The 22,638-nt window shown below is 51.4% G+C and overlaps 1 protein-coding gene across 1 annotated transcript in view; it reads left to right on the top strand.

The window, feature by feature from the left end:
* Window positions 1-20,702, top strand: part of CCT2 (chaperonin containing TCP1 subunit 2) — a 70,145-nt gene extending 49,443 nt beyond the window's left edge. The window contains exon 16 of the mRNA XM_069764621.1: window positions 20,431-20,702. Within this exon, the coding sequence (XP_069620722.1) occupies window positions 20,431-20,461 (31 nt within the window). The 3' untranslated portion in view covers window positions 20,462-20,702. The remainder of the gene's footprint in view (window positions 1-20,430) is intronic.
* Window positions 20,703-22,638: the final 1,936 nt, after the last annotated feature.

Below are 22,638 nucleotides of genomic sequence, written 5' to 3'. Positions count from 1 at the left end.
CAATGTGACTTGTGACTCAGGTGGTGGACGGTTCCTCTCCACCCCCCATGTGGGGTAGGTGGATAGAAGGCTTCCCAACCCCTGCACCGTTCCTATATATGGCACCATGGTTCCCTCTCACCTCCATTTCAGGGTAAGTGCCCGGTGGGGGGACTGGGGGGGTGTGTCGCCGGCGGTCAGGAGGGCTCCTCATCCCTGGGCTCCATCTGCAGGCTTTTTGGGCGGTCCCTGTCCCTTTCCGGCGCTCGCGACCGCGCGCCGGGCCGAGGCCGCAAATTTAGTCCCCGGCTTCGGCCTAGCCGCTGGTCGCCGCCGCTAAGCTCCGCCCACTCCAGCCAGTGTCTGTGGCGCCGCCCCCCGCTCCTGGCGCTTCTCACAGCCGCCGAGATTTCTCTTCCTGATCTCGGCGGCCATCTTGGTCCCTCTCCTCAGCGCCGCAGCTCCTGCCTGTCGCATCTCTGGTGCGTCAGTGGTCCACGTGCAGCCGGCTTCCTCCTCTCAGAGTGAACACCCCAGCAGTTCGTCTCTCCTGGATAGCGGGACACAGGACCGGGGTAAGGAGACATCGTTAGCTCCCCTCTGCAGCGCCCTCTCAGTCACTGGTCACCTCTATATAGACCCTGTAATTTTGTCTGCATTAGCATCATGTCGCAGTCAAGGTCTAAAAAATCTTCTAAGGTGCATACAACCTTCTTTTCTGCGTGTACCACCTGCCAGGCCCCTCTTCCCAGGCCTCAAAGCTCTCCCCTCTGCTCTGCCTGCGATGCCCCATGTGCCCAGGAGCCCTCCACCGCCGCCGACCCTGGAGTACCTAGCCCCCCCCCCGTGGGTCGCCTCGCTTTCTCAGTCCGTGGATTTTTTAGCTAACGCCATCAAGTCCATTCAAAATCCTCCCGGGGAACGGGGCAATCCGCTACAGGTGCTAAGGGATCCCTCCATAGCAGGGGAATCGTCGGCCAGCAGGGGCCGCTCGCCTCTTAAAGAGGCACGGTCGTCCAGAAAACGGACCCGTACTACCTCTCCGGAGCGTTCTCCTCGTCACTCAGACTCTGGCAGCTCCACCTCTCGCTCACCCTCTTTGGGGGCTCGAAGCGTTCAGGACTCTGAACATGAGTCTGAAATTTCTTTGGATCCGGAGGCTCCGGAGTTCAGAGCCACGGTTGACTCCCTCATCGTAGCAGTCAATCACGCACTAAAGGTGGATGACGATTCTAATTCCGCTCCGGAACATGCGGTCTCCTTTTCCAGAACCAAGCGTTCTCACAAAGCTTTTGCCTCTCATCCAGCCTTCCTGGACATAGTCAGGCGTCACAGGGAACACCCAGACAAGCGCTTCACGGGTAAGAAGGTCTTGGTTTCCAAGTATCCCTTCTCAGCTGATCTCGTGAAAGACTGGACGGATCCCCCCACGGTAGATCCGCCGGTCTCGCGCCTGGCTTCTAAGACTCTTCTCTCAGTCCCGGAGGGCGCTTCAATTAAGAGTCCCACCGAACGCCAGATAGACTCTCTAGCTCGCTCGGTGTACGAAGCCTCTGGCTCGTCCCTGTCTCCCTCCTTCGCCGCGGCCTGGGTGTCCAAGGCTATGGTTTCCTGGGCGGATGCCCTAGCGAAATCCATTAATGAGCAGGACCTCCCCTCGGAGATGGCGGACCTGGCTAAGCAGCTAGCCATGGCCAGCGATTATGTTATGTTCGCATCCCTCGACGCGGCAAATTGCGCTGCTTCGGCGGCTTCCAACGCCATCGCTATTAGAAGGGCCCTTTGGCTCAGAGATTGGCGCGCAGACTCTTCCTCTAAAAAATCCCTGATTTCTCTCCCTTTTCAAAGCGGGCGTCTTTTCGGCGAAAAGCTTGACCAGCTTATTTCCGACGCCACAGGGGGAAAGAGCAAGTTTCTTCCCCAACAGAGGCCCAAGGTGGCTTTCCAGCGCCAGCCTTACTTTCGTTTTCGGCCTTTTCGTACCAACTCTGCCTGGTCCAATCCCTCTGGCCTTCCCAGATCGGACCGCTCCGCCCGCGCAGACAGAGACGTTCGTCCATCCTTCAGACCTAATCCCTCCTGGCGCGGGAAACCGAGGCAGCCCCGAACCAGAGGTTCCAGACCTCCCAGATTCCCTTCTCAATGACTCGGGAACAGCGCCAGTCGATCCCAGAAGAGTAGGCGGTCGTCTACTCCTTTTTCAACAAGCCTGGCTCTCCGTCGTTCACGACGAATGGGTCAGAGATCTGGTATCGTCTGGCTACAAGATAGAGTTCTCCTCTCCCCCTCCCACTCGGTTCTTCCCCTCTCGTCTTCCCAGTTCGGGAGCTCAGTCTCGCGCCCTTCTTTGCGCCATCCACTCCCTCCGCCAGAGCGGGGTCATCGTGCCGGTCCCGGAACACGAGAGGTTCAGAGGCTTCTACTCAAACCTCTTCGTCGTGCCAAAGAAGGACGGGACCGTTCGTCCCATCTTGGATCTGAAGCTTCTGAACAGGTGCGTGAGAGTCCGGCACTTCAGGATGGAATCGCTCAGATCGGTCATCTCCTCCATGGAAAGAGGGGAATTTCTGGCCTCGATAGACATCAAGGATGCCTATCTTCACATCCCGATCTTCCCGCCTCATCAGAGGTTCCTTCGCTTTGCCATTCGAGAGGACCATTTTCAGTTCACAGCCTTGCCCTTCGGTCTCGCCACGGCGCCCAGGGTGTTCACCAAGGTCATGGCGGCTGTCATGGCCATTCTTCACTCTCGAGGAGTCGTCGTATTACCTTACCTAGACGATCTCCTCATAAAGGGCCCGTCGTTTCAGGCCTGCGAGTCAAGCGTCCACATTACCCTGGATTCGCTTTCTCGCCTGGGCTGGCTGATCAACTTAGACAAGTCATCTCCCGTTCCTTCCCGTCGGATCTCCTTTCTGGGAATGATCCTGGACACTTCAAGGGGGCTGGTTTTGCTTCCTCGGTCCAAGGTCCAAGCGCTCCAGCAGGGAGTCCGTACACTCTGCCATCCTCGCCCGCGAACCATTCGGTTCGCCATGAAGATCCTGGGAAAGATGGTTGCGGCAATCGAAGCTGTTCCCTTCGCTCAACTCCATCTCCGCCCCTTACAACAGGCTCTGCTGGACAACTGGGACAGGAGTCTCTTTTCTCTCGACCTCCCTTGTCCCCTGTCTCCTCGGGTCAGACATTCTCTCATTTGGTGGACCCTGGGACCATCTCTTCTCCAGGGGAAGTCCTTCCTCCCGTTCCGCTGGTTAGTGGTAACCACCGACGCCAGTCTTCTTGGCTGGGGGGCGGTGTTTCTTCACCACTCGGCCCAGGGTCGTTGGACTGCTCGGGAATCCAGCCTCCCCATCAACATTCTGGAGATTCGTGCTATCAGACTTGCTCTGATTCACTTCCACGCTCTGCTTGCGGGTCACCCAATAAGAGTCCAATCGGACAACGTCACGGCGGTGGCTTACATCAACCACCAGGGGGGTACCCGCAGCAGGGCGGCGATGAGGGAAGTCTCTCTCATCCTTCGTTGGGCCGAGACCAACCACTCCATCATCTCGGCGGTGCACATTCCGGGAGTTGAGAACTGGGCAGCGGACTTCCTGAGCCGCCAGGGCCTTGCCTCGGGGGAATGGGAACTTCACCCAGAAGTTTTTCACCAGATCTGTCTTCGCTGGGGGACCCCTGACGTGGATCTGATGGCATCCAGATGGAACGCCAAGGTCCACAACTTCATCGCTCGATCTCGGGATCCCCAGGCCATAGGAGTGGACGCGCTAATTTCTCCGTGGCATCATTTTCAACTCCCATACGTGTTTCCTCCTCTTCCCTTACTGCCGAAGGTCATCCGAAAGATCAGGACGGAGGGAGGCCCGGTCATTCTGGTCGCCCCAGACTGGCCTCGTCGCGCTTGGTACGCGGAGCTCGTTCAGCTCGTAGCCGACGTCCCCTTGCGGTTGCCAGACCGCCCAGACCTACTTCGCCAAGGACCGATCTACCATCAGAGCTCAGGGGCCCTACGTTTGACGGCGTGGCTGTTGAAACCTGGATTCTAGCTCGTGCTGGTTTCTCTCAGCAGGTCATTCCTACCATGCTAAGTGCTCGCAAGGCGTCCTCTGCCTCTATCTACCACCGCGTCTGGAAGACCTTCTTTTCTTGGTGCAGGCTCCGAGGGCTCCCTCCGCTCAGCTTCTCCATCCCTTGTATCCTGAATTTCCTTCAGTCCGGTCTGGATTCCGGTTTGGCCCTGAGCTCTCTTAAAGGTCAGATCTCAGCCTTATCCGTGCTGTTCCAGCGTAGGATCGCCACCAACCTTCAGGTCAAGACTTTCATTCAGGGAGTCTCCCACGTTGTTCCTCCTTACAGGATGCCTTTGGAGACCTGGGATCTCAATTTGGTCCTGGGGGCTCTCCAGGAACCGCCGTTCGAACCCCTTCAAGACGTTCCGCTCTCTGTTCTCTCTTGGAAGGTTGCCTTCCTGGTAGCGGTGACGTCCATCAGAAGGGTTTCAGAGCTCGCCGCTCTATCCTGTCGGGCACCTTTCCTTGCCTTTCATCAGGACAAGGTAGTCCTACGTCCTTCTCCCGCGTTTCTTCCAAAGGTGGTCTCATCTTTCCACCTTAACGAGGACATCATCCTTCCCTCCTTTTGTCCGCAGCCTAAACATAGGGTCGAGAAGGCTCTCCATACTCTGGACGTGGTACGGGCTCTCAGGAGGTACATTTCCAGAACGGCACACTTCAGAAAATCGGACGCCCTTTTCGTGCTCCCGGAGGGTCACAGAAAGGGTTTGGCGGCGTCTAAATCCACGATAGCTAGATGGATCCGATCTGCTATCCAGGAATCCTATCGGGTCAGGGGCAGTCCTATCCCGGCGGGGATTAGAGCTCACTCCACTCGGTCGATGGGTGCTTCCTGGGCCATCCGGCACCAGGCATCAGCGGAGCAGGTTTGCAAGGCCGCAACGTGGTCCAGCCTGCATACCTTCACAAAGCATTACAATGTGCATATCCAATCCTCTGCGGACGCGGCCCTTGGCAGGCGTATCCTGCAGGCGGCCGTTGCGCATTGGTAGTCAGATGGTACATGAAGTTACGTGGTTGTATTGTTTCCCTCCCAGGGACTGCTTTGGGACGTCCCATGGTCCTGTGTCCCCCAATGAGGCGAAGGAGAAATAGGGATTTCTTTATCGCCTCTCATTGGGGGACACAGGAACCATGGGGTGTATGCTGCTGCCACTAGGAGGCTGACACTATGCAAATAAAAAAGTTAGCTCCTCCTCTGCAGTGTACACCCCACCGACTGGCATTATACTCTCCAGTTTAGCTTAGTGTCAGTAGGAGGTGGACACGGGTCTTTTATTAGACCCTTATCTACCTCAATGTGCGTCGTTTTCTTTCAGGTTTTTTTCGGAAGGGATACAGGGTGAGCAGTCACACCTGTAGTCCCACAAAGCGGACTATGAGTACGGCGTGTACTGCCACCCCGTATCCTCATAGATCCCTCTCCAGGACCAAGATCCTAGCACACAAGCGTGCTCAGAAGTCCGGTCCTGGCCCCGTCCCCCACCCACTCGCCTACCAGAGCCTGTCGGTCGGAGGAGACGAGGACGTCCATCACAGCTCCGTGGACGTCTCATTCCCCTCAGGTTAGTAACGGCGTGGGATGTTTAGGTGAGTATTTCCCCTCCATTCCCCCGGGATCTTTTCTCCAGATGTCCCCCGGTCCTCCCTCATGGCGTTTATTTTAGAGGGATCCCAGGGACAGCCACAAGGGCTGTAACTCATTTTCTAAGCTCTCCTTCATTGGCGGCCGCACAGCCACAATGTCTCCCTTATAGAGTCTCAGCCTAGCAGGCTGCCGCGCCGCTCCCCCCTGCGGTCTCACTTCTCGGCGGCCACAATGTGTCCTGTGTCTGCACGGCATCCTTGGCAGGATGCCGTGCCACTTACTTTCTGCGGCGCTCCGACGCCGCGATTCTCCGGCGGCGCTCCGGCGCCACGATTCTCCGGCGGCGCCAGCCTCTAATTTAGGTCCCGGCTTCTGCCGGGGCCTACTTCTGGCGCCGCGACCCCGCCACTTCCGCTTTCCCGGGCGGCCTTGGCAGGCTGCCGCTCTACTCAGTGCCTGCGGTGCACTGCTCCGGCGCCGCGGTTCCCTTCTCCGGCGGCGCCGGCCTCTACTTTAGGTCCCGGCTTCTGCCGGGGCCTACTTCTGGCGCCGCGACCCCGCCACTTCCGCTTTCCCGGGCGGCCTTGGCAGGCTGCCGCTCTACTCAGTGCCTGCGGTGCACTGCTCCGGCGCCGCGGTTCCCTTCTCCGGCGGCGCCGGCCTCTACTTTAGGTCCCGGCTTAGGCCGGGGCCTACTTCCGGTCCCGCGCTCCTCTACTACCGCTTCTGCGGGCGGGCTTTTTCCCGCCCGACATTCCGTGCCCTGCCCACCGGCGCTTCTATGGCTGACTCCGCCCCCTTCTTCCAGGTACAACGTCTGTGGGCCCTCACCGCTCCTCAGGAGCAGGTGCTCACGCAGCGCGACCCTCACATCGCCACCGCACTAGGACTACAGCACCTCAGGGCAGGAGTTCCACCTTCTTTCATCGGAGACCCACCGCAAGCGGAACATCTTCCAGGACCGGGTCCGTGAGTAGCTGCACTGCAGACTGACATCCCCTCTGCCCCACTGTCCCCTAACCCGCCGGCATTTTCTTCAGGGACCTTCTCAAAATGTCTACCTCTTAAAGGGGGCCGCTCTCGTCCTCCTGCTTCTTCCTCATCTGTCTTAGTCAAGTACTTTGCATATGTCAGTCCTGCAGCAACCCGTTTGTTCCCACTGCCCAGGATCCCCCGGCCGATCCACCCGAGAGTGATCCCCCCCATCCCAGGCTGGGCCTCCTCTCTGTCCCAATCGGTGGCCGATTTAACACGGGTGTCTCAAACCCTGGTGTCCGTGCTGGATCGGATACCCCTGCAGACCCCCGCAGTAGCCAGCGGGACGCAGGAAATTCCGTCCGAGCCATCCACGGCTAGCCGCAAAAGGTCCAGACAGGAACGCCGGTCTGAGTCCTCTTCTTGTTCCATCTCGCCACTCGGTCCTCCTCTGCGGTCGGCGTCCTCCCGATCCTCCTCCCCTGAGTCAGGCGAGGCGTTCTCTGATGTCCCCTCGGAGGATGTTTCGGAGCTGGATTCGAACCAAATCGCTACCATGAGGGATATGGTTCTGAATCTTATTGGAGTGATAAATCAAACCTGTGGCATCAAAGAGTCCTCTACGGAACCCACAGATCAGGCGGTTTCGTTTAGACGGGCTAAACCACCTTCCAAGTTTTTCGCTCCTCACCCAGAATTCGAGGAGATTATGGCTAGAGAAAGAGAGAACCCGACCAGACGCTTTTCAGAGAGGAAAGCGACTTGGCGTGTTATATCCCTTCTCTTCGGAGCTCACCGCTAATTGAACTGCTTCTCCTTCAGTGGACCCTCCAGTTTCCAGACTGTCCACCAACACGGTTCTCCCACTGTCCAGCGGAGCATCGCTGAAAGATTCTAACGATAGGGTCATAGAATCTTTCGCGAAGTCAGCCTTTGAGGCGGCCTCAGCTAGTCTTTGCCCGGCCTTCGCTTTCACTTGGGTTTCAAAATCCATTTCCAAATGGGCCAAACAGCTCCGTCAGGGCATCCTGGACGGGGTTCAATCCGGACAGCTGGCGGAACTTGCCTACCTGATTTCTCACGCGGGTGAATATCTGGTCTCCGCCTCCCTGGACGCCGCGTCTTGTGCGGCTCAGGCGTCCAGCAACGCGGTTGCCATCCGCCGAACCGTTTGGCTTAAGGCCTGGCAGGCGGATTTGTCTTCTAAAAAGTCCCTTACCAGCCTTCCTTTTCAGGGGTCTCGTCTCTTTGGTTCTAAGCTAGACCAACTCATTAAGGACGCTACAGGGGGTACGAGTTCCCTTCTTCCCCAGGCCTAGCCTCGACGCCCTCCTCCTAGACGTCAATTTTGGTCTTTTCGGTCCTTTTGGCGCTTCGCGGCATCAAATTCCTTCTCCCAGCAGCAACAGAGGCCACAGGCCGTCAAGAGGAGAAGACGGTATCCTTGAGGCCCACTCCTTCCTCGCTACTCCCAGGGTAGATCCTCCAGGTCCAGGACTGGAAGGACCTCCTCGGCATGACTCGACTAGTAGCCAGGCCACCTCTCTTCTTCAGGGACGTCTGGATCTCCTCGGTAGAGGACGCTTGGGTCAGGGAAGTTGTATCCTCGGGATACAAGATAGAGTTCCTTTCTCGACCCCGGGATCGTTTCTTCGAATCCCGACCTCCAAGAGATTCCGCTCTAGTTCCGGGTTTCTTCGCAGCCATCGCGTCTCTCCTCAAAGCCGGGGTAATCGTTCCCGTCCAAGAAAAAGAACGGTTCACAGATTTCTACTCAAACCTTTTTGTAGTACCGAAAAAAGACGGCAGAGTGCGTCCCATTCTGGATCTCAAATTACTGAACAGGAGAGTCCGTCTAAAGCACTTCAGGATGGAATCCCTTCGTTCGGTAATCGCTTCCATGGAGGCTCACGAATTTCTGTGTTCCATAGATGTTCAGGATGTCTACCTCCATGTTTCGATATTTCCAGGACATCACCGATTCCTGCGCTTTACGGTGCTCCAGGAACACTTTCAGTTCGTCGCCCTGCCGTTCGGTCTTGCATACCGCCCCAAGAGTCTTCACGAAGATCATGGCGGCACTGATGGCCATCTTGAGGGTCAGAGGTCTGGGTCTTTTTCCATACCTCGACGACATCCTCATCAAGGCTCCGTCCTTTTCTCAGGCCCACGAAAGCCTGTCCATCGTTGATACCCTAGCCCGTTTTCAGGTGGTTGGTCAACCGGAAGAAGTCCTGTCTTATTCCTTCTCAGCGCATCATCTTTCTGGGCATGCTCTTCGACACCCGTCGGACCAGGGTCTTTCTCCCCGAAGTCAAGAGATCCATTCTTCGTCAGGACGTACGCGTGCTCCAGGGCCCTCGGCCTCCCTCCCTCCGATCGGCCATGAAGGTTTTGGGGAGGATGGTAGCAACATTGGAAGCGATTCCCTTCGCCCAATTTCATTCTCGACCTCTTCAGCAAGCCATCCTGTCTCAGTGGAACAGGTCTGTCTTCCCCATGGACCGCCCGATCCGACTCTCCCCCCGAGTCAAACGGTCTCTCATGTCCCAGGGCAGGTCCTTCCTTCCAGTTCACTGGCAAGTGGTGACGACGGATGCCAGCCTGCTTGGCTGAGGTGCAGTGTTTCGCCACCTGACTGTACAGGGCCGCTGGTCAGCGCAAGAGTCAACCTTACCGATCAATGTCCTCGAGATCCGGGCCATTTTTCTGTCCCTTCGTCACTGGGAAAGGATTCGCAGGGGCCTTCCTATCCGAATCCAGATGGACAATGCCACGGCGGTGGCATATGTCAACCATCAGGGGGGAACTCGGAGCGCCTTGGCCGAGGTATCCAGGATTCTCCTTTGGGCAGAGGCAACGGTTCCGGTGATATCCGCGGTGCATATCCCCGGCGTGGACAATTGGGCCGCCGACTTCCTCAGCCGCGAGGGTCTCGCGGCAGGGGAATGGTCCTTACGTCCGGAGGTCTTCCATCAGATTTGTCTTCGATGGGGGACTCCGGACGTGGACCTCACGGCGTCTCGAACGAACAGGAAGATTCCGCGGTTCGTCTCCAGGTCTCGCGATCCTCTCGCAGTGGACGTCGACGCTCTGGCCATTCCTTGGTCACAGTTCGGGCTGCCCTACCTGTTCCCACCCCTTCCCTTGCTTCCCAAACTGCTGAAAAAGATCAAAGCAGAAGGGATGCCGGTCATTCTAATCGCCCCGGATTGGCCTTGGACAGCTTGGTTCGCGGAGCTCGTCAATCTTCTCGCGGACGCTCCCTGGCGCCTTCCAGTCTGGCCCGATCTGCTGTCTCAGGGTCCGATCTCCCACCCGAATTCTCAGTCGCTCAGTTTATCGGCGTGGCTGTTGAGACCGCAGTTCTAAGAGCGTCCGGCCTTTCGGCCCGGGTGATTTTCACCATGATTCAGGCTCGGAAGCCTTCGTCTTCCAGGATCTACTATTGTGCCTGGAAGGCTTACTTCCGTTGGTGCGAGTCCAACCGCGTTTCACCTATGTCCTTTTCCCTGCCTTCCATCTTGGTTTTCCTTCAGGCAGGACTGGATTCGGACCATGCTCTTAGTTCCCTAAAGGGCCAGGTTTCTGTGCTTTCCATCCTTTTTCAAAAGACTTTAGCTTCCAGACCACAGGTTAAGACCTTCCTTCAAGGAGTAGCCCACGCGGTCCCTCCGTACAGGGCCCCTGTGGATTCATGGGATTTAAACCTGGTACTGGACGTTCTGAGGGTTCCCCCCTTTGAACTTCTCAGGGAGGTTTCCCTATCAGTTCTGTCTTGGAAGGTGGCCTTTCTTGTGGCCATCACTTCTATCCGCCGCGTCTCCGTGTTGGCGGCTCTCTCTTGCCGTCCTCCTTTCTTGGTTATCCACCAGGACAAGGTGGTCCTCAGGCCTCCGCCTTCCTTTCTTCCTAAGGTGGTTTCCACATTCCACCTCAACGAGGACATCGTTCTACCTTCCTTTTGTCCAGCTCCGACTCATCTTCTGGAGCGATCGTTGAACAAGCTGGACCTTGTCAGGGCAGTGAAGATCTATCTGGATAGAACGTCCACTTTCCGGAAGACGGATTCTCTTTTCGTCATTCTTGATGGCTCGCGCAGAGACCAGCCGGCTTCTAAGGCGACTATCGCTCGCTGGATCAGAACGGCTATTCTGGAGGCTCACCTGGTCAAGAACAGAGTGCCTCCCTCTGGGATCAAGGCTCGCTCCGCCCGGGCAGTCGGCGCCTCCTGGGCGGTGCACCACAGGGCTTCCGCCCTACAACTTTGCAAAGCGGCAACCTGGTCTTCCATCCACACGTTCGCCAAATTTTACAAGGTCCATACCTACGCTTCGGCGGACGCCAGCCTAGGCAGAAGGATCTTGCAGCCGGCAGTGGTGAGTCCTCTGACCTGATGGAAGTCTGTTTTTCCCGCCCTTGGGACTGCTTTGGGACGTCCCATGGTTCCTGTGTCCCCCAATGAGAGGCGATAAAGAAAACAGGATTTTTGGTTGCTTACCGTAAAATCTGTTTCTTGGAGCCTCCATTGGGGGACACAGCTCCCTCCCAATGTTTTTGTTATATGTTCTATGACTGTTCTCACGTTTACAGTTCTCAAGTTTGTGGTTATGGTTTTTCAACCCTGTTACTTTTCTCCTACTGCTTTCTCACTAACTGAAGAGTATAATGCCAGTCGGTGGGGTGTACACTGCAGAGGAGGAGCTAACTTTTTTATTTGCATAGTGTCAGCCTCCTAGTGGCAGCAGCATACACCCCATGGTTCCTGTGTCCCCCAATGGAGGCTCCAAGAAACAGATTTTACGGTAAGCAACCAAAAATCCTGTTTTTTGTGTGTACTCACCGTAAAATCCTTTTCTCCGAGCCACTCATTGGGGGACACAGCACCCACCCTGGTAGCCTTACGGCTAGTTGTCTTTTTTAGTCTTTGACTGTTGTTTGACATGTTATGTTCCAATGTTTTTTGATATATTGTTCTCATTATCCTACTGCTTTTGCACTTAACTGGGTCTCTGCATGCCAGCATGAGGGTGTATACTGCAGGGGAGGAGCTAACCCTTTTTTGTCTCAGCTTAGTGTCAGCCTCCTAGTGACAGCAGCATAACCCATGGTCCTGTGTCCCCCAATGAGTGGCTCGGAGAAAAGGATTTTACGGTGAGTACACACAAAAATCCCTATTTTAAAAAGTCTAAACCCGTCCACAAGATATTTGCTAATCACCCTGAGTTATAGGACGTTATCCAAAAACACAGGGAACACCCGGAGAAGCGCTTTACGGCTCAAAAAGCCATGGAAGTTAAATATCCTTTCTCCAAGGATCTGGTGAAGGAGTGGCTTCTCTCTCCTTCGGTGGATCCTGCCGTATCGCGACTCGCATCCAAAACAGTCTTATCCCTGTCCGACGGTTCATCAGTCAAAAATCCTTCTGACCGTCAAATTGATTATCTAGCTCGCTCAGTCTTTGAGGCCTCAGGAGCAGCTCTCCTTCCATCTTTTGCAGCTACCTGGGTGGCTAAGGCAATGGTGGCCTGGGCAGAGGTATTAACCTCTACCGTCCTTGGCAGTAATCTTCACCCAGAGGCGGCCAGACTATCTAACCAGATAGCTCAGACTGGAGATTTCGTAGTCAACGCTTCCATAGATGCGGCGAATTGCGCAGCGCAAGCGGCTGCAAACGCAATTTCCATCAGGAGGGCCTTATGGCTCCGCGATTGACGAGCAGATTCTGCTTCCAAAAAGTCGATGACTTATCTGCCTTACCAAGCGGGCCGTTTATTTGGGGAGAAAGTAGACCAAATCATTTCTGATGCTACCGGAGGGAAGAGTAAATTTCTTCCCCAGCAAAAACCTGCCCGGATTTTTCGGAATCAACAGCAGTTTCTATTCCGGTCCAAGTTGGTCCTCCTCTTCCCCTGGTTCGAGACGACGGGTAAACAGAAATCCCCAGGTCTCATACAGACCAAACCGTTCCTGGAAACCCAGACCGAGACCTTCTGCCCCTAAACCATCCGCAACCCTTAAACCTTCACAATGACTCATCGACGTGTCCAGCGGACGCCGCCTTTCGTTCCGTCAAAATTGGCTCTCGGTCGTTTACGACGAGTGGGTCAGAGAGCTCGTGTCTTCCGGATACAAAATCGAGTTTTCTTCCATCCCCCCTCCGCGCTTCTTCCAGTCTTCTCTCCCCAAATCAAGGGCGTCACATCTTCAGGCCATAAAGGTGCTTCAAAGGGACGGTGTCATCGCTCCGGTCCCTCGACACCAAAGGTTGAAGGGGTTTTACTCCAACCTCTTCGTGGTCCCAAAGAAGGACGGGACTCTACGGCCCATACTGGACCTCAAACTGCTGAACAAGTTCGTACGGGTCCGACACTTCAGGATGGACTCGCTCCATTCCGTTGTCACGTCCCTGGAAAAAGGAGTTTCTTGCATCCATAGACATCAAGGATGCTTATCTACATATTCCAATTTTTCCCTCTCACCAGCAGTTCCTGCGCTTTGCAGTCCACGAAGAACACTTCCAGTTTGTGGCCTTGCCTTTGAGACTTGCCACCGCCCCCAGAGTCTTCACGAAGGTCATGGCGGATGTCATGGCCATTTTTCACACCCGGGGAGTGATGGGGCAGAACTATCTGGACAACCTATTAATCAAGGGTCCGTCCCAGTCTGCCTGCAAGGAATCTGTAAGTATCACCATGGACTCTTTCTCACCTGGGTTGGAAGATCAACTTCGAGAAATCATCTCCATTGCCGGCTCAGCAAATCTGCTTCCTGGGCATGATTTTGGACTCTTCCCGCGGGCTAGTCATTCTCCCTCCAGAGCAGGTCTTGTCCTTACAACAGGGAGCACACAAGCTCTTCTGCCCAGTCTCTCACTCCATTTGCTTTGCAATGCGCATCCTCGGGAAAATGGTGGCGTCGATGGAAGCCGTTCCGTTTGCGCAGTTCCATCTCTGTCCCTTGCAACAGGCGCTTCTGTTAGCCTGGAACAGGAGCCCGGTTTCCCTCGACCGTCGTTTTCGCCTACCCCCACAGGTCAGGCAGAATCTCAGGTGGTGGACGCTACAGTCCTCCCTGAACCAAGGGAAGTCCTTTCTTCTAGTGGTGACCACCGATGCCAGCCTTTTGGGCTGGGGCGCAGTTTTCAATCACCACATGGCACAGGGTCATTGGTCCACAAGAGTCGTGCTTCCCAATCAATATCTTGGATATTCGAGCGATCACTCTTGCCTTACGCAACTTTCACCACCTTCTCGCAGACCAATCCCTTCAGAATCCAATCCAACAACGCCTCAGCCGTGGCGTATATCAACCGACAAGGGGGAACCCGCGGCAGGGCAGCCATGCTCGAAGTCTCCCATATCCTGCGCTGGGCCGAGACCAATCACTCGCTCATCTCGGCGATCCACATACCGGGCGTGGAGAATTGAAAAGCGGACTTCCTCAGTCGCCAAAGTCTTGCCTCGGGCGAGTGGTCCCTCCACACGGAAGTCTTCCAGCAGATTTGCCGTCGCTGGGGGATGCTGGATGTGGATCTCATGGCCTCGAGATTCAACAACCAGGTTCCCCAGTTCATTGCTCTGGTCCTGTCGTGGCATTGGTTCCAGCTGCCATACATATTTCCGCCTCTTCCTCTGCTCCCGAGAGTCATAAAGAAGATCAGAGCAGAGGGGAGACCGGTGATTCTCGTCGCGCCAGACTGGCCGCGCCGAGCATGGTACGCGGAACTCGTCCAAATGGTCGCCGACATCCCCTGATTCCTTCCAGATCGAACGGATCTTCTCTCACAGGGACAGATTTGCCACCAGAACTCCGGGGCCCTGTCTTTGACAGCGTGGCTGTTGAACCCTGGATTTTAGCCCAAGCCGGATTCTCTCCAGGGGTTTCTTCTACCATGATTCATGCTAGGAAACCCGTATCCATGCGCATTTATCATCGCACGTGGCGCATCTTCTTTTCATGGTGCAATACCTATGGATGTTCTCCTTTTGTTTTTTTCCATTCCGTCCATTATGGAGTTTCTCCAATCAGGTTTAGAGTCAGGCCTTGCCCTAAGCTCGCTCAAGGGACAAGTGTCCGCATTCTGTTCTATTCCAACGAAAGATCGCTTCCAGACTGCCGGTTAAGACGTTCATCCAAGGAGTCTCCCGGGTGGTCCCTCCCTATAGAATGCCTTTGGCGTCATGGGATCTTAACTTGGTTCTCTGAGTTCTTCAGGAGGCCCCTTTTGAACCATTGCAGGACATCTCTCTCACCCTCTTTTCATGAAAGGTGGTCTTTCTCGTGGCGGTTTCATCAATCAGGAGAGTTTCTGAGTAGGCAGCTCTCTTGTTTTGAGAACCTCTCCCTCTTTCCTATCTAAAGTCGTCTCCTCCCTTCATCTAAATGAGGACATTGTCTTGCCGTCATTCTGTCCGGCACCAACCCATCGTATCGAGAAAGCTCTCCATACTCTGGATGTGGTTAGAGCTCTTCGGCGGTACATATCTCGCACGGCTCCCTTCCGTAAGTCTGATGTCCTGTTCGTGCTTCCAGAGGCACATAGGAAAGTCTACCTGCCTCAAAGGCTACTCTAGCCAAGTGGATTCGCTCCACTATTCAGGAATCCTACCGCATCAGGAACACCCCTGTCCCAGCAGGGATTAAGGTGCATTCGACTCGGTCGGTTGCTTCTTGGGCCATTCGGCACCAGGCTTCCGCACAACAGCTTTGTAAAGCTGCGACTTGGTCCAGTCTGCATACCTTCACGAAGCACTATCACATTCATACCCAGGCTTCGGCAGGCGCTGCCCTTGGCAGGCGCATTCTGCAGACAGCGGTACCTCAGTGAGCCAGTGGTACATGGGGTTTTAGCAGTGCTATTGCTCCCCACCCAGGGACTGCTTTAGGACGTCCCATGGTCCTGTGTCCCCCAATGAGGCGTAGGAGAAAAGGAGATTTTTGTGTACTCACCGTAAAATCTTTTTCTCCGAGCCAATCATTGGGGGACACAGGACCCACCCTGTTAGCCTATTGGCTGTTTGTTGTGTTTTGTTCCTCAGTTTTGGACATACCGTATATACTCGAGTATAAGCCGACCCCCCTAATTTTGCCACAAAAAACTGGGAAAACTTATTGACTCGAGTATAAGCCTAGGGTGGAAAATTCAGCTGCTACCGGTGAATTTCAAAAATAAAAATAGATGCTCCAATACTGTTCATTATGGCCCCATAGATGCTCCATAGAAAGCTGTGCCATATAGAATGTCTGCACCGTTGATTATTGCCCCATAGATGCACCACATAAAGCTGTGCCATATAGAATGCTCTGCACCATTCAGTATGGCCCCATAGATGCTCCACATAAAGCTGCCCCATATAAAATGCTCTGCACCGTTCATTATGGCCCCATAGATGCTTCATATAAATCTGCAATATAGAATGCTGCTGCAATAAAAAAAAAAATGACATACTCACCTCTCTTGCTTGCAGCTCCTCAGCGTCCCGTCTCGGCGTCTCTCCGCACTGACTGTTCAGGCAGAGGGCGGCGCACACTAGTACGTCATCGCGCCCTCCGACCTGAACAGTCAGAGCAAGAGGACGCGGAAGACGGAGCGGCGCCCGTGGGGTGGAACGCGGACAGGTAAATATGACATACTTACCTGCTCCCGGCGTCCCTGGCTCCTTATCCCGGACAGCTGGTCTCCGGGTGCCGCAGCCTCTTCCTCTGTCAGCGGTCACCGTTACCGCTCATTGGAGGAATGAATATGCGGCTCCACCCCTATGGGAGTGGAGTCCATATTCATAAGTTTAATGAGCGGTCCCACATGACCGCTGAACAGGGGAAGAGCTGCAGCACCCGAAGACCGTGGGACGGGCAGGTGGAGCGCCGGGACTAGGTGAGTGTGAGACAGTCCTCTCTCCCCCTCACCCGCCAACCCCACCGCCGATCATGACTCGAGTAAAAAATTTGGGCTGAAAATCTCGGCTTATACTCGAGTATATACGGTAGTTTACTTGTCTTGGTTTTACTCCTACTGCTTTACTACCGAACTGAGTCGTGACTGGCCAGGCAAGGGGTGTATACTGCAGAGGAGGAGTTTACTCTTTGTGTTGACTTAGTGTCCTCCTAGCGGCAAGCAGCATAACATCCATGGTCCTGTGTCCCCCAATGATAGGCTCGGAGAAAAAGATTTTACGGTGAGTACACAAAAATCTCCTTTTTAGTGGTAAAAATCTAAATCTTTCTTCATTACCCAATTATATAAATTTCTGTGAGGCACATGTGGTGTCAACATGCTTATTGCACCCCTAGATGAATTCATTGAAAGGTGTTGTTTGTAAAATTATTTATGCAGGGTTTCTGCTGTTCTGACACCTCAGGGGCTCTGCCAATGGGACATGGCACCCTCAAACCATTATAGCAAAATCTGAACTCCAAAATGGCACTTCTTTTCTTCTGAGCTTTGCACTGTGCCTCAAAAGTAGTTTTCTACCACATATAGAGTATCTGTACTCAAAAGAAATTGCACAACAAATTGTATTCTCCGTTACCATTGTGAAAATAAAAATTTGGGGCAACACCAACATTTTTGCAGGAATATTTTTTTAATTTTCACAGTTCAACGTTATAAACTTCAGGGTTTCAAGGTGTGCACCACACATCTACATAAATTCCTTGAGGGAAAAGGTCGTGCTTATAGCATGGTAAGGCCAAGAAACCATTCACAGCAAAGGATGTAAGTAATTAAAGATTTTATTTATTGCATGGTATACATCAATTAAAAAGATTATTTTAATATTTAAAAACCAAAAAATTCTATCATTTAATATACATGTATGTAACATCAAAATAGTGCCCATACCTATTTGGCTACCATAATATATATCATATATGTATGTCCATACCCGTAAGGACTTACTATGGTAAAACAATTAATAGTGAAAAACCGAGAAAAAAAAATTTCAATAATGTGTATAAAAGCTCTTTCTATAATAAAGTGCAACAATGTGCATACCAAGAACAAGAGCAAATAAGAGTGCAATCCGTGAAGAAAGTGCAACTGCATAAAGTGCAAGAGATTATATAATTAAGGTGCTATAGATTCACATATGAAGCCACTTACTTTAGGGTATATAGGCTGAATAGACAGATCGCCAAATAGTGTATGGTGCACCCCGACGCGCGTTTCGGACGCACAGCTCCTTCGTCAGCACCCTTGACGAAGGAGCTGTGCGTCCGAAACTCGCATCCTTTGCTGTGAATGGTTTCTTGGCCTTACCATGCTATAAGCACGACTTTTTTCAGCTCTTCTGTAGTGTTATACTACATTATTGACACATTTTGGTGATCCTGGGTATCTTGATTTTAATATAGGATTTTATATATTTATTTTTATATGATACCTCGGTACAACTAGTGTGTTTAACTAATCAATAAATTCCTTGAGGGGTCTAGTTTCCAAAATGGGGTTACATGTGGGGGTTTACACTGTCTAGTCACACCAAGAGTTCTCCAAACAAGACATTGTGTCCGCTAAGGATTCCAGCAATTTTTGTGTTCAAAAAGTTAAAAGGTGTTCCTTCCCTTCTGAGCCTTGCCGTGCACTCAAATAGTAGTTTTCCACCACATATGTGGCAGCGGCGTACCCGGGAGAAATTGCATAACAAAATTTTAGGGTTCATTTTCTCTGGTTACCCTTGTGAAAGTTAAACATTTGGGGGATATTGTAAAATTTTTGCGAAAAAACGTAAATTGTTCATTTTTTTTTTCCTTCCACATTCCTTTAATTCCTATGGAGAGTTAATAAACTTCTTGAATGTGGTTTTGATGACTTTGAGGGGTGCATATGGTGCGTAAAAAAATGTTTTAATAAATTTTTTATTGAAAAAAATAATAAATTGCTGACCAGCTTTGAACCATTCTAACATCCTAACAAAACAATTTTTTTAAGTAATGCAGATGTAAAGTAGACATGAGGCAAATGTTGTTTATGATCTATTTTGTGTGGCATAGCTTTCTGATTTGAGGTCATAAAAATTGAGTTTGAAAATTGTGAAATTTCTTGTAAAATCTTTAGCATATTTTCATAAATATACGCAAGTCATATCGATCAAAATTTACGTCTACCATGAAGTACAATATGTCACGAAAAAACAGTCTCTGAATCAGTTGGATCCTGTGAAGCATTCCAGAGTTATTACCCCATAAAGTGACAGTGGTCAGAGTTAAACAATTTTGTCTGGTCATTAGGGTCCAAATTAACGCTGTCACCAAGGGATTAAACAACCGGTAGCCTGGGGCCAGGTGTTTTCCAAAACCAAAAAATAACCATGGGAGCTAATTGGCAGAAAGCTGCCTCATTCTGCCAGGAAGCTGTGCCTTATTTACAGTATATACGTATTACAACAACCGTACATCATGAGACTCAATGCTGTCCATGTCTCCTACCAAAATCGCAAGTGTTGTAAATACTAACACAAGCTAGTTGCACTTGTGCTGGCTTATTGACAGGGCCGGCATCGGCACACGGGCAAGTGCTGGGACCCTGAGCAGGCAGGGGGCCCACTCACCGTCGGGGACACTGGCGCACTATAGTGCTGGCCCCCGCGAGTGGACCCCCCACCTGCTCCAGGCCCCGGCACTTGCGATACTTACCTCTCCCCCGGTTCCAGCACTGCAGCGTCTTCCATCCTCTGACTGTGACGTTCAGGTCAGAAGGTGCGATGACATCACTAGTGTGCGCCCTCTGCCTGAGCAGTCACAGCACAGAGACCAGGAAGACGCTGAGGAGTCCAGAGCAGAGCAGCGTCAAGCAACGAGAGGTGAGTATTTCATTTTATATTTTTTAATGTTTGGAGCAATATATGGGGCTAATTCTATATGGAGTATCTTATGGGGCCAATAGTATAGGGAGCATCTTATGAAGCCAATTCTATAGGGAGCATTATATGGGGCCATTTTAATATGGAGAATCTTATGGGGCCAATTCAATATGGAGCAGTATAATAATAATAATATTTTTTATTTATATAGCGCCGTATATGGGGCCAATAATATATGAAGCATCTTATGGGACTAATTATATATGGAGCATTTTATATGGCCAATTATACTGTATATGGAGCATTATATGGGGCCCATTATACATGGAGCATCTTATGGGGCCAATTATTTTTAGAGCATTATATGGGACCCGTTTTGTAAGGAGCATCATATGGGGCCCATTTTGTATGGACCAATATATGGGACTCAGTATACTGTATGGGGCCGATCATATACTGTATGTAGCATTATATGAGGCACATTGTATATGGAGCAATAGATGGGGCCCATCATATACTACCATATATGGAGAATTATATGTGGCTCACTATAGGTATGGAGCATTATATGGGGTCAATTCCGTTTGGAGCATTATATGAGGCTCATTATTCTGTATGGAGCATAATATTGGGCTCATTATTCTGTTTGGAGCAATATATGGGGCTCATTATTCTGTATAGAGGACTATACTATCCGGTTTCTGAGCTAATGTAGAATTCACAATAGATTTCACTCATGTAATGTAAGAAGTGAAATCTTTGGCATTGTACTATACCTATATTTCTCTGCCGTATCCGTGCATTATGAATTGTGGTATGTGTTAAAGGGGCCCACCGGGACTCTTTCGCCCAGGGCCCATGAAAACCTGGAGGCAGCCCTGCTTGTTGAACATCACATTTCCAAATAAATTCTAAAATCAACTAAGTAACTGAAATCCTGCCGACGTCTGCCAAAATTTTTCTCTTCATATCTTGATTTGTATTTTTTTTTTCTCTCTTCATGTAGGAAACGTGTTCCTGATCATCATCCCTGCTAAACTTACCATCTGACAGAAGGTCCTGAAGCAGACTGCAGTTGGGTGTTTTTTTGTTGAACCAAACGGAAGAAACCTGTACAATTGTCATCTTGGCACTTGAGGATTACAACCACTCTAGTGGTTTATTTATTGTATAACTAAACGTTTCTTTTTCTTACATAAAATTTGCTAACCTGTATGTAATCACTCAGTAAAGAGCACTGAAAAATAAAATTGTGAGATTATTGCTTTCATGATGAAACATCTGGTTGAATTACACCTTGTGTTTTTTTTTTTTCAGTTTGTGTCTATGTATTCATCATTAATTTTTTTTTTTTTTTTTTAAGCACTGAAGATCACTTTTAGGCTATGTGCACATGTCAGGATTTCTTGCAGAAATTTCCTGAACAAAACCCGACATTTTCTGCAAGAAATCCGAACGCGTTTTTTTTCGCGTTTTTTTTTTTTTTTTTTTTGTGCGTTTTTTTCCGGAGCTTCCCAATGCATTAAATAGCGACAAAAACACGAAAAATCCGCAAAATTAATGAACATGCTGCGTTTTTTACCGCAATGCATTTTTTTCGCGGAAACAAAAAAAGCATCATGTGCACAAAAATTGCAGAATGCATTACAAATGATGGGATGCTTATGTATGCGTTTTTTAAGCGTTTTTAAATCCTGAACGTATGCACATAGCCTTAGAGTTGGTTTTCAACACTCGATTCTGTTAACTTTTACATTTTAAATGGTTATTGCCAACATTGCAACATATCACTTATCTTGTGAAGAATGTGCCCGTCTTGGAAGATCTTACCACTGAGACCTCACCCATTCCAAAAACTGGCCCGGAAATGCCCCTTTAGAATATTATTTATTTATATAGCACCATTGATTCCATGGTACTGTACATGAGAAGGGGTTACATACAAATTACAGATATCATTTACAGTAAGCAAACTAACAATTACAGACTGATACAGAGGGGCGAGGACCCTGCCCTTGCACACTTACATTCTACAGGATGGTGGGGATGGAGACAATAGGTTGAGGGTTGTAGGAGCACCGGTGTTGGTGAGGCGGTAGCTTCGGTAGTGCTGAGGAGGCAGTGGGGTCAGTGCAGGCTGTAGGCTTTCCTGAAGAGGTGGGTTTTCGCGTTCCGTCTGAAGGATCCGAATGTGGTTGATACTCGGATGTGTTGGGGCAAAGAATTCCAGAGGATGGGGGATATTCTGGAGAAGTCGGTTGCGTGAGGAGCGGATAAGTGTGGAGGAGAGAAGGAGGTCTTGGGAGGACCGGAGATTACGTTAGGGAAGATAACGGGAGATTAGTTCAGAGCTATATGGAGGAGAGAGGTTATGGATGGCTTTGTAGATCAGTATTACTAATTTGAACTGGATACGCTGAGGGAATGGGAGCCAGTGAAGAGATTTGAAGAAGGGGAAGCGGAGGAGTAGCGAGGAGAGTGATGAATTAGTCGGGCAGCAGAGTTAAGGCTGGGTTCACATTGTGTTAACAGCAGCCCGTTCAACACATTTGTTAACGGTCTGCAGTTAACGCAGGTGCCGATATGTCATCGTGCTAGCGCAGATGGAGCATCTGCTAACTCTGAGCTAGCAGTGACGGACCCGGAAACGCTGCAGCCCGCGTCCCAGGGTCCGTCACTCAATGACGGCACATCGCTAGCGCAAGCTCGTTGTGGGCGTGCGCTAGCGATGCGTCCGACATAGGACTTAATGGCGGCGTTAACGGACTGTTATGCCGCGGTGTAACGTAGTCCGTCTAACGGACGCCTATAACGCAATGTGAACCCAGCCTAAGGATGGACTGGAGAGGTGCAAGGGTGTTAGCAGGGAGGCCACAGAAAAGAATGTTGCAGTAGTCAAGGCGGGAGATGATGAGGGCATGAACAAGCATTTTAGTAGATTGACAGTTGAGGAAAGGACGGATTTTGGAAACATTTTTGAGCTTGAGGCGACAGGAGGTGGAAAGAGCTTTGGATGTGCGGTTTGAAGGACAGGGCAGAGTCAAGGGTTACTCCGAGGCAGCGTACTTCAGGTACGGGGGATAACGTGATGATGTTTATTGCGATAGATAGGTCAGGTATGGAAGATCTATGAGATGGAAGAAAGATGATGAGTTCAGATTTGTTGTCTCGGCCAGAAAGGTAGATCTGAGTGTCATCAGCATAAAGGTGGTAC

Source organism: Ranitomeya imitator, chromosome 4 (assembly GCF_032444005.1).
Source record: "Ranitomeya imitator isolate aRanImi1 chromosome 4, aRanImi1.pri, whole genome shotgun sequence".
Lineage (NCBI taxonomy): Eukaryota > Metazoa > Chordata > Amphibia > Anura > Dendrobatidae > Ranitomeya > Ranitomeya imitator.
Note: the sequence above shows the minus strand (reverse complement) of the source record. Positions and strands in the feature narration are given on the sequence as shown.